Here is a 12,367-nt window from a genome sequence, read left to right on the forward strand (position 1 = left end):
GTAAGCTGCCGTCTTTCTTCTTAACTAGCACTACCGGTGATGCCCAAGGGCTTTTTGACGGCTGAATGATGTCATCATTGAGCATTTTCTGAACTTGTTCTTGGATCGCTTTGCGTTCTTTCGGTGCCACGCGGTATGGGTTTTGTCGAATTGGTCTTGCCGTCTCTTCCATTATATTTCGGTGCTTTGTCAGTGGCGTTTGATTTACCCTCGAGGTCGACGAAAAATAATCTTCAAACTGGCCGAGAATATCTAGAAGGCTCTGCCTCTGCGCTGGCGATAAATCTGTGCTCACGTCGACAGGCAGTGGTGTTGAAGCGGCCGGCGTCTCTGCCTGTTGTACTGCGAAGCACTCGCGGAATTCTACAATTTCTTCGAAGTATGCAACTGTGGTACCTTCTGCAATGTGTCGACGCTCGTTGCTGAAGTTTGTCAACAGGACCTCTGCTTGCCCAGACACTACACTGACGAGACTTCTGGCAATAGCGATTCCTCGAGAGAGTAAAAGCGTCGATATTTGTTCTGCGACACCTTCTCCACTATGCTGCGTGTTACACGTGACAGAGACGAGGCGGCATGACAACGGTGGCATGGTCATGTCGTCAATCACGCGCATGGGCTTGCGCTGCAGCACTGCGCTATGGTCCGCTGAGAAGGTCAGTACACCGTCCGGTGTATTTATAATGGCACCGTACTCCCGCAGGAAATCCATACCCAAGATGGCCTGTTTACAACACTCTGAAAGAATAACGAAGGTTGCCACGAATGATGAATCCCCGATCTTGATTCGTGCGGTGCACTTTCCCGTAGGTGTCAGCAGCTGGCCTCCGGCTCCTCTAATTTGCGGCCCCGTCCATTCCATTTTTACCTTCTTGAGTTGGTCGGCCAGATTCGCACTCATTATTGAAAAGTCCGCACCAGTGTCGACCAGTGCGGTCACGTCGTGACCGTCAATTGAAAGTGTAATGTCGGCGGTGACAATCTCGTCTTTCGTCGGTTCATTCGGAATGTGCGGCACTTCATGCGGCGGTAATGGGGGATTTTCAAATCTTCGGCAATTCGCAACCTTCCCCCCTAAGGTCGCTGCTTTTAGTTTCCCCGGCGTCGGCTGGGAGACCTTCCTCTCGCCACGTCCGTGGTGCTACCCCTATTAGATCGGGAAAAATGACCCGGGGAGGGCGAGCGTGACCGGAACCCAGGAGAAACGTCTCGCGGGAACGGGTGTTTCGACGAGCGGAAGTCTTTGTGGACTAGGTCCCGGGCTGTTGGAAGGTGTCCTAGACATGTACCCAGCTCCTCCACCAGTGTCACGACGCAGACACAACAGGAGTTCGATATAGAAGAGCTCACTTTAATTAAAAATGAAAGGCGCTCGTAAAGAGGACCGGGCAAGAGCTTCGTCTTCCTCTCTGGCTGTGCGAAATCTCCTCTGCAGGTTGAATGCGGCAATATATACACAAACATTACACACGTACAAACTTGTGTATAAAGTGGTTAAACACCACACCGCCCCCAGAAAATGTCAGCCATACGACCCTGGCAAAAATATTATTAAGTATAAGAAACTCATAACTAATTAAAGTAAATTATTCTTTAATTCACCTCATTTAGTTTTTAGAAATTAGCAATCTACCATTCAACAATCAGTAACTTTTTGTCTTGTTGAGGTGGGGTGCTATACCCTATGTAAAGTTGTTTGTGCCTCGGGGATAGTCTCGCAGGTAGGCCACATATACAGTAAAACCTCGTTATTTCAAAGTCAACCGTAAAAAATTTTCTAATTAAGTGAGTTTTCAAATTAACGGAAAATAAAGAAATGCGATGCAAGGAACCTGGAATTATTCGAAGTATTTAAGGCTGGTCACTTGCTGTGCCGGCTAGTTTGTGGCTCCAAAGGTTATGTTTTCCAAATATAGCTGGTCCCAGTTTTGCCGCAAACATGATGGAAAAGCAGCCCTCACACCTGCCACCAAAAAGAGAAAAAGAAGAAAGCTTGCGTCTTGATGAACTGAAACCTGCCCCTGCGAAAAACGAGATATCTTTACTGCAACACAGTAGAGACATGCGAGCAGCATGTTGCCTGCTCTTTGCATTGGGTCAGCATTTCATGATGCAACCACTCGCCCATATTCCTTCTGCTAAAGTTTCATAATAGCCGGTGTAATGAAATTCGCAATGTGTTTCGACTAGAAAACATGATCATTTAAGCTTTCAAACTTGGTTTTCAAAGTAGGCATTGCAGGCAGAACTCTGCCAGCAGATAAAGCATGCAAATTGCTGGAGCAACCAGTGATCAGGGGTTGGCATACATTGCTAGTTCAGCCAAAATATCCTTTCCCAACTTACTTTTATTCCCCGAAAGAATGGTCGAATCGTGATGCGCTGATGTGGCGATAACCATGCTATATGCTGCCCGTGCATCACAGCCGTGTTGCAGTGAATGGATACAGCCATCTCAAAGCACCCAAAGTTTTGAAGTTAAGCAAACATGCATTGCAAAATACGAGACCATAGAAATATTTCAAATCAAGTGGGATTTCCAAATAACAGAGTTTGAATTATTGAGGTTTTAATGTAGGTTGAACAATCGCCAAGTGGTAGGTGGCACAGCGCTCACCATCATCATTATGGTTAGCGCAGTAGCACCAGCAGTGCTCTGCACTAACCATAAACCACCCAGTGACGACGCTGGGTGGTCGCACAGAAAACGTAAGCAAGTCTCCTTGACGTTGTGGTGGAGATGGGAGTGGTGGCGATTCTGGGACGCGTCCCATAGATTTCCTAGTGGCAAGTCGAACATTGGCAGCGACACCTTCATGTTACCTTCTGTTTGTTATGTGTGCTGGAATATTGTACTATAAAGTTGTTCTAGTGTTTCGCTAGTGATGTATTTGATTTTGCTGACGATATCATCGTTTGTAAAAGTAGTTTAATGCACACGTGCTTGGTTTGCTCCACTGCACCTGCTACATTCATGTGTTCTAAGAGCTGCGCACACTGCAAGACCCCACAACCTGCTGCAGTAGCGGTGAAAACGAAGCGTATCGCTTCCTCGGCTTTTGATTTGAACGGCTGTCCCTTAAAGCTACAAAGCCCCCTTCTTTATCACAGGGTAATAAAGCTAATGAATTAGTTCTAAACAAGGACTTTGTCTGCCAAACTTGAATGTCACTTTCTCTCTATATAGTACAAATCATACGACACACACCTGCCAGCCTCTGCCTCTCAGTGCTTGCTGAGCCAAATTCTATCAAGGGGCTATCCTGAGGTGGTCGAGCAGGCCTACCATGAGCAGCTCCTTTCTCTTAAATGTTTTGAAAAGTTGTCTCTGTATAGCGAATCACAGCCTTGATGAAACAGAAATCATCACTGTAGTGAAAGCAATAACACGATGTTTCAGCCATGTTTTTGGGAGGGCTTGATAGCTGTTGCACCCTGCAGATGAATTCAAGTGCTGCAGCGATACATTTAAACTTGTCTATAACAAACATCCAGACAACGACTTACTCAATACAGTATAGAGCTCTTATAATGTAAGTCGTGGGAGTCTCGAATATACACACTACTAGAGTTACTGCACTACAGTCGAACCCACTTATAACGAACTCGAAAGTGCTGCGATGAGTGGTTGCTGTATCAGTAGTTTGTTGTATATGAACTCGCCCATAAAAACGTACACTTAGCGGCTAAACAGTTTTTTTTCTGTGTTTTTTATTAAAAAGTGCTAACAACCTCTTGCTGACAAGTTAGGTTTTTCGCATGCTAAGTGATGTCCGTTTGTTCACAAGTGAATTAAACCACGTTCGCAATGAACACACTGTGTTCCACTGAAGCACGGTACTGCCCTGTCAAATCAATAATCGCTGGCTAGTTGCAGGCAGCATGTTACTTACTCGGCTCTCGCTGTCACATGCGGGCATGTATTCGCAGTCACGTACATGCGCGTTCGTGCTTTCTTTGTGCATGCTCATTCGGGATCGGGTTCGGGTGCAGCGAGTCACTCGTTTTTTTTAACACAACGAAGACGAATTTTGCAAGCAACGCGCACAAGCGATATCGCACAACTTGGCGGCGGCGAACTTGCGAATGGCAGCAGGACGCGCTTGTACCACAGTCGATCCGCCAAGCAGATATCTGTAAACGACTGTGATAAGGTTGCTGGTGATGAGTCAAAATGGCACAATCATCACCACCGGTTACCTCATCATCGCTCTTTTCTGGTGCTTATCCGTTAAAGCACGTGCTGCAATGATGCAGAAATTGTTATCATTAGTCAACCGGTCTTTGCCGTTGCGCCTTCCAGAATTCAACAGAACCTGAGGGCTCTGCACTCCGGGTGATGTGGTAACCACTGCACACAAGCCTGCGCAGCCCCCATTTCGTCACTCGTTAGCCCAGCATGACCCGGTCACTTGCTCTAACACGCTTGCAATAAGGACCAGTGCCGCCGCAGCTTCACCAGAGGCTTAACGTCACTACTGATGGCTATGAAAACCGAGCTGCCAAGCTCGGTTTCATCCTTTCTTTCCCCAACCATTCCAGCTGTGTCCTTCTATAGACACAGCATCCCACATCTGGTGACCCAGAAAACGAACCAACCGCACCCAGAAACAGCAGCATACTGGCAACGCCTCCGCAAGCCTGGCCATGCCTGTCAACTCCAGCGAGGATGTCAGAGCCCCTGCAGACGGCATGCCACACATTGCTCCACACGATGCCTGGCCTGTTGTTGTCAAGTTCCCACTGCTTTGGCCATACTCACCTGAGGTATAGTTCACCCAAGTTGAGGCCTCGTTCTCTTTAGCAGGCATCCCTCAACTCCGGACCCGCTACGATTACGTCGTCGCCAACCTGGACGCGGGGAACCGGGATATTCTTACACGAGAACCGAGAACGAGAACCGGGATATTCTTACACGTGTGCAACAGCCTAAATAGAATTTGGATCAATTTTTCGAGCACTGAAAAGTTACTCTTAGAGCACTAAAGTCTACATTTGGAGCAAGTTATAGGGGAAAACGTTCATTTTTTATCAAAATACACTAAATTTAGAGCAGTAGAAAAAAGAAGGCCTGCATTTTTTTTAAAATTTACAAACGATCTCTAAACCATGTAGAGTGAAAATGAGCACTGCTATTTCAATAAAAGTAGTATTTTGAACCACCCCCCCTCAGCAAACAATGCTAAAGTCCACATTAGCATTTGTCATGCCTTTCAAATCCTTTGACAGCCTTTGAGGACTCAGATGTGGATCTGCCAAGCTGGCGATCTCGAAATTTGGGAGATTCATCATCATCATCATCATCATCATCATCAGCCTGACTACGTCCACTGCAGGACAAAAGCCTCTCCCATGTTCCGCCAGTTAACCCGGTCCTGTGCTTGCTGCTGCCAATTTATACCTGCAAACTTCTTAATCTCATCTGCCCACCTAACCTTCTGTCTCCCCCTAACCCGCTTTCCTTCTCTGGGAATCCAGTCAGTTACCCTTAACGACCAGCAGTTATCCTGTCTACGCGCTACATGCCCGGCCCATGTCAATTTCTTCTTCTTGATTTCAGCTATGATATCCTTAATCCGTGTTTGTTCCCTAATCCACTCTACTCTCTTCTTGTCTCTTAAGGTTACACCTACCATTTTTCTTTCCATTGCTCGCTGCGTCGTCCTCAATTTAAGCTGAACCCTCTTTGTAAGTCTCCAGGTTTCTGCTCCGTAGCTAAGTGCCGGCAAGATACAGCTGTTATATACCTTCCTCTTGAGGGATAGTGGCATCTACCTGTCATAATTTGAGAGTGCTTGCTAAATGTGCTCCACCCCATTCTTATTCTTCCAGTTACTTCAATCTCGTGGTTCGGCTCCGAGATTCATAAAACTGAAAAGTCTGGATGGCAAAAAAAAAAGAAAAAGAAAAACTGGTGCTCGGTTTTGTTTGGTTTTTCTAGGGCTGCAGATGTGTCCAACATTGCTCAAAATACTTGCCAGTAACATTTTTAGACATCAGCGACCATACAGTCGAATCTTGATAATTCGAACTTGAAGGGGCCCGAAAATTTGTTCGAATTAATGAAAGCTAAATAAACGAGGGGCTCTCCATGCAGTGGTGCATGTGCATTGAGCTAACACACGAAGCAGAAGTTTCAAAAGACTAACATTTATTCAGAAATCACAGGACATTCGGTATTAATTGAAGTAATCGGTGATGCGCGTCTGCATACGTTTGCCTTGCAGCGAGTCAATCTATTTCGCACGCAGCTTGCAAAGCATTTCTACTTCGGCTTCAGCATTCTCCTGGCAAGAAAAGTTGCGCGCGAAAATGTCCAGCCCCGACACTTCCTAAAGCCGACGACAACAACGAGTGCGTAGCTAGCGGAGCCTTCCGCTCTCCGCTACCCAGCCACAGCATGACCAGCGCATGACGAGAAAGGAGGAGCGTCTCCACGCGGAGAGAAGCAGATCGGCATTTGAGAGGAAAGCAGCACTCCACAGCAGCTTTTTTTTGCTCTCTTCGCACGCGTCGTTGAAAGGAGAAGGGTTACGTGGCAGGCAAGGGGAAAACGTTGCACCGGCGCGTGAGAGACACCCCCTTCCCTCAAGGCGCAGAGCTGTGCTCCCGCAAGAGGCAAAAGCTGCAGAAGATGGTGCCGTTTTCCTTTCCTTTAACCACACATTCATTCAACCCAGCGACAGCTTCTTTTTTTTCCTCTCTCTCTTCGTGCACGGCGTTGGAAGAAGAAGGGTCTTTACGTGGCAGGGACAGAAAAGGGAGAAGCATGGCACAGGCATGTCGTAGATTGGCATTTGAGAAAGAGAAAACATTCCACCACAGCCTTTTCTTTCCTTTTCATTTCCTTTGTGGGCAGTGTTGAGGAGTCGCAGGTGCCGCCGCCGGATCGGAGAGGTGCTGAAACCATTTTCAGAGCGCGGTATGTTCGAATTAACCGTCGCAAGTGCTTGGGCGTTCGAATAACCTCGCGTTTTTGCCCATTGACAGGCCTCATTGTGAGTTCTAATTAACCGGAAGTTCGAATTAAGCATGTTGGAATTAATGAGATTCTACTGTATAAGTACTTACACTGAGGTGTTGTACACCTGCATGAGTAGTTGAGCAAACTGTGCTGTGGTCTGTGAATAGTGCTAACAGCGTCTTTCAAATATTAGGATGCTTTTCTGGAGACCACAGGTGTACTGCAGCGAAGGTGGCTCAAGCGGCATTCTGTAGCGGTTTAGGCGAAGGAAGTTTTGAACCGTTACACCCCCCTCCCCCCCATCTTTTTTTTTTTTCTCAAGATGGGTTTAGGTTTCATTGCATTGAGGTGGCAGTTTCATCGCATTGAGAAGGTAACGTGAAAAGCGAAAGAAGGGAGTGGGTGAGGCAATATGCTGTCCGAAGCACCACAGAGGGCATCATCACTCGCATACAGAAATGCTGGCATGGTGTGAGTCAGGGTGTGCTGGGTAGTGACAATCATGACGAACATGTGTTCTGTGCGCACAAGCTGTTCTTTTCAGAAGGACAACCAAAAGAACTTTGGTTTACCAAGTAATAAAGGAGCAGCATGAGAATTGGAAGTGGGGGATAAAGCAGCAGGGCATTGGCAATCGCAACTTTGAATAGACAATTTTCAAGCACACCAGCGCCACCAACGTGAGGCCCGCGCACCAACGACGAGTGCGCGAGCCTCACGCTTTACCTTTGCACTTGTGATGTTCTAGGACTTCTTAGACACCATGAATTTGACAAGGTGCAACACATTGCTGCGTAATTCAATCACGAACTTCAGTGTTTAGCTTTGAGGGCCTCTCAACTAGTCTTGTTAGTTGTTCCACTCACTGTAAGATCTGTTGAGCAGCTCAGAAACGTCACCCTTTTGTTTTCGTTGACACCAGTGCTCTACGGCAAAAAATGAAACAAAAAGAAGAGACCACTCAGTTGCCAATGAAGCCCACCAGCGGTCTTAGATTTGCAGATGCATTCGTAACATATGTCCATTGACGTTGTCGACGAGTAGAGTTTGAGGTTCCAATTTTCGAAGAGTACTGTAGAAAGGATAGTCGGCATTTAATAAAATACGACCCATTCAAACAACAGTGTGGGCATTGCTCACACCATATATGTAATGACGATAAGTGTCTACTAACATGCATTTACACTAGTTGGAAGAGTACTTAGGGCAAAAAAAGAAAAACAGGACATGAATGTCCGAGAATACTAGCACCATCTAGTGCTCCCTCACAACAAAAAGGCACGTGTGAAAAAAAAAAATTTTTGGAAATGGGGGAGCGGCAAGCATCTTATAAAGAGGCACACAAAGTTAAAGAACACCCTGTTTACAGTCGATTGAGGGGAGATGCTACATGAAGACACTTTTTTTTTATTGTTCACCCTAAAGCAATGAAACTTGAGCTGTTTATAGAACTTTTTATACTGATTTCAAGTATATGATTAGTTTTCTTGCAAGTTGCTTGCTTTTAGCTCTGCTAAATGACAACGTGAAAACCTTAATCCTTTTGCCCCCCCCCCTGTGTTTATGGAACTTTTTATACTGATTTCAAGTATATGATTAGTTTTCTTGCAAGTTGCTTGCTTTTAGCTCTGCGAAATGACAACGTGAAAACCTTAATCCTTTTGCCCCACCCCCCCTGTTTTTCTCTCTGAACTTCCGTAATGTTTTACCATTCATAGTTCATAATGTTTGAAATAAAGTGTAGATTGCAAATAAATAATTAAGAAGCACATACAAAACATGTAATAGGAGTGAAAAACAAGAGATGTAAAAACTCTATATTTGACCTATCCTAGTAAAGGTTTACTAATGATTTTTTATTATAAAATAAAATATTAAAATTTAAACAAGATAATTGCATTCACCATACTTTAGAAAAAATTTGGGCGAAATTTCATGCAGATCTGAGCACTACAAGTGCTCGAAAAACGAGGGGCACATTGAAAAAAAATGGTAAAATTTGTGTTTTGAGAAGAACAAGTGTTCAAGTTGAAATTGTCTTGTTATTTATGAAAGATATCATTAAATCTGATGAAATTTTCACACCGAAAAGAACAATTCTTCTTGTAGTGGCCACTGCGACTAAAATATGCCAGCCCCATGAGTTTGTTACTCTCGGCTTTTTCAAGCCGACTTCTCACAGACATTTCGCTCACAGACAGGGCCATGAAACGCTTGCCAAACTTCCGCTCCATCTGGCAGGCCTTGTGCCAACTGCAAGCTAGGAAGTTTGACAGGACTGCGAAACCCAAACTAAGTCCAGTGTCATGTCATTTTGCGGCCATGTTTGTCCACATACCGTCGTACATAATAGCGATGTCGTCCCTGCTAAGCTCTCTCACTGCGAGGTTGAGTGCTCACGTCATCCATTGCCGCATCACGAACTTTCCGGCTGACGGGTGTGAATGACTTTTGTTGCATTGGTTTTAATTTTGATGCATTGACCGCAAGTTTGGCATTGATCGCAAAATGGTTTAATTTTGATGCATTGGTCGCAAGTGAAAGCCGCACAACGACTTTCACTTGCGAGCAATGCTTTTTTTCTTTCATAACAGAGATAATTACACAAGAAAACCATTGTTCAGCTGCGCTGCTCGACAAGACATAGACACCGCAAATAGGCTTCACAGCACATACAGGTGCGCAGCGGCCAATGGCGATCCCCGATCCGTACCACGTGATAAGCCAGTCGCAGCGCTCAAAAAATGCACAGATCCGTGCTTTTTTTATTATTTCTTGTGCCGCATGAGTGAGGGAAACTCTTGTAGCTTGAAGAGTGAGGCTCGACTCTTCGGCTAATGCGATCAACAATGGCGAGCGGCGGCGCATTAGCAGCAACAAGGTGCTCGAAGACTGCACACTTTGGGCTTTTAACAGGCACCTTGTGCTCTTTAGACGCAATTTCAAAGCAGTTCCAGTCAAGTCTCGACCTGCTTTTGTTTTTGCATAATAGTAGACGTACTAATATTATCAAAACAGGCAAAAATTAAAAATCGGTAATTTTTAAAAAACTCGCCTTGTTCGACTCGCATGTCCCCTTAATACAGTCGAATTACTTGTCTTGTAGCAACCGCGAAGATAAACTTGCACAAAGTGTGGCATTATTTCTGACATAATATGCTTCCGCGATTTCTCAATTTGTCTAATTAGGTTGATGGTACAAAACTGCTGTGGTTTTGAAGACTGAATCACATTTGCATGACTGACATTGCGAGGCGAGATAAGACGACTCCATTAAATAAACGCCGATCCTCGCTGGTGCGCATGTTAACACATTAACCAGCCTAGCCGATGTGGACGAAAAAAAGAGAGAGAGAAATTTATCTTTACCTGCTACACAACCACTGACAAAACAACTGAATGACTCTGATCAAATTTAAGTTGGGTTACAGCAGACTAGTAGTACTAATAATATCTGGCATTCCAATGTCTCAAATCATAGTTGAGGGCTCCGGACCATCTGGTGTTCTTTAACGTGCACTGACATCACACCAGCACATGAGCGTCTACCACGAGCATCTCCACGGCTCCACCGAAATACGACAACTTATCAGGGAACGAACCCGCGACCTTCGGGTTACCAGCTGAGCACCGTTGCCACTGTTGCACCACAGTAGACCTCACTGCCGACCCTTGCAATCACTTGTGCACAAGGGAACAAATGCGACTAATCTCATTTGTGGTGGCAACCGTCCCCCCATTTTCATTATCCGCGGGTAAAGTACGTCGATATTAATCTTTCTTTGCCATGTGAACAAATTTTCCCAAACCGATGGAACAATATGCAGAATCCCGGCTTCTTTGAGGCGATCGATTTTCAGCTGAAACTACTATTCATCTCATGTGAGCAAGTTTTTTTTTTCCTGATGCCATGCGTAACATGACATCACAATTCCTCACTTAACAATATTTTAATAATGCACCGACGCAAGATAAAAACACCACTTTTGGTGAACGCAGAGTAAAACTTTAGAACATGTACCAAGAAACTGAAAATTATCAGAGCAAAGAACCTCATAAATGAATTCTAGTCCCATTCCTTTTGGTTTGAAGGTGTTTAGAATGTGCTCACTTCTTTGTAAAGCACTTGATTAATTGTTCAACTTAGTAACAAGTAATCATTGAATAATTATGAATTTAATGTTCCACTTTCCATTGCTCACGATGACACGCTTTGAACGCATGTATCGACACGTCATCATTTATTCGCATGCCGCTTAACTGCTACATCCTGTATATGTCCGCTTGGTTATAGCGACACTGACTGCATCATTCCTTTCGTATTTCATGCGTAGATATACATGCAGGTGTGTTCAGACATGTATAGTATTTTGAATGGAATAATAGTCAACATGTGGGGATGCCTTTTGTTTTTTTTCGTTTGGTGCTCCCATGGCGCTAACCAGCAGCGGGCGACGGAAAACAGCCAGCGCGCTTGACCGGTTTCGACGTACACACTTCTCCCATAGTGCTTCGCGTGCCCGCGGGGGGCTCTGAGATTGCTGGAAAATGGTCTATTGAAGATACAAGTGCATGCACGAACAACTGGATGCCTTGTACATAATTCCCCCTACGATTCCATTATTGATGGCGACTCTAAAGGGCTGTCTTTTCATTCTTGTATCAGTGCCATCTTTATTTACACCAAGTGTATGGCTGCGAACCGCTTTGTGTGGCGGATAAAAATTGACTTGCCTGCATGGTGCGCACATTCTCCCCTCTGAAGCGGCTGCGAGGAGGCCGCCGTGGAATGGCCCCCCGACTACGGTTGGTCCGGGTCATTGCCATGGGCTCGAGCCGAATTGTCTCGGGTGTTGGTGTCTCCACTGTAGGCTGCCCTCCTTCCACTGTTTCAGTGCCCTCCTGCACATTGTCCGTCATCAAGCAATCACTTAGAAGGCAGAGGATAGCAGTGCAAAGATAAAAGGGGTCCTGCAACTGAAATTTAGTAGCCGAGTTCTTGCTTTCAAATGGTTTTTTGTTTCATACTACCACAAGAACTGGAATATAGGTCAACTTGTCGTTTACCCCAACTGCTAGCTACTGAAAATTGAAGGAAAAAAAGAATACATAGAACGGCCAAAGCAGCACAAGGCACCTTTAGTGACAAAAATGTAATTTCAGATAGTGGACAGTGTAAACGCCATTTATTTTCACGTGTTTGCAGTACCTTTTGCATGGCGAACAAGCGTCACAACCGTCTTTGGACGCACTTTGACGCCAGCAGTAGCAAACATGACAAACGCAGCTCCCAGATAATCTCTGCTGCCTTAGTCTTCAGCTACGGATATGTTGTGGTCTGACAAAACAGTCTTTTTGCGATCGCTACCCCTTGTGATGTGATCCTTCAGCAGCCAATGCTTC

The 12,367-nt window shown here is 45.3% G+C and overlaps 1 protein-coding gene across 9 annotated transcripts in view; it reads right to left on the bottom strand.

Annotated features, from left to right (window-relative positions):
* The window catches only part of LOC119169139 (uncharacterized), a 748,171-nt gene that overhangs the window by 587,564 nt on the left and 148,240 nt on the right, over window positions 1-12,367 (bottom strand). For all 9 annotated transcript variants that reach the window (XM_075883059.1, XM_075883033.1, XM_075883044.1 and 6 more), the window contains one exon: window positions 11,699-11,866. In XM_075883059.1, the coding sequence (XP_075739174.1) occupies window positions 11,699-11,866 (168 nt within the window). The remainder of the gene's footprint in view (window positions 1-11,698; window positions 11,867-12,367) is intronic.

The sequence above is a fragment of the Rhipicephalus microplus genome, chromosome 2, assembly GCF_043290135.1.
Source record: "Rhipicephalus microplus isolate Deutch F79 chromosome 2, USDA_Rmic, whole genome shotgun sequence".
NCBI classification, from domain to species: domain Eukaryota; kingdom Metazoa; phylum Arthropoda; class Arachnida; order Ixodida; family Ixodidae; genus Rhipicephalus; species Rhipicephalus microplus.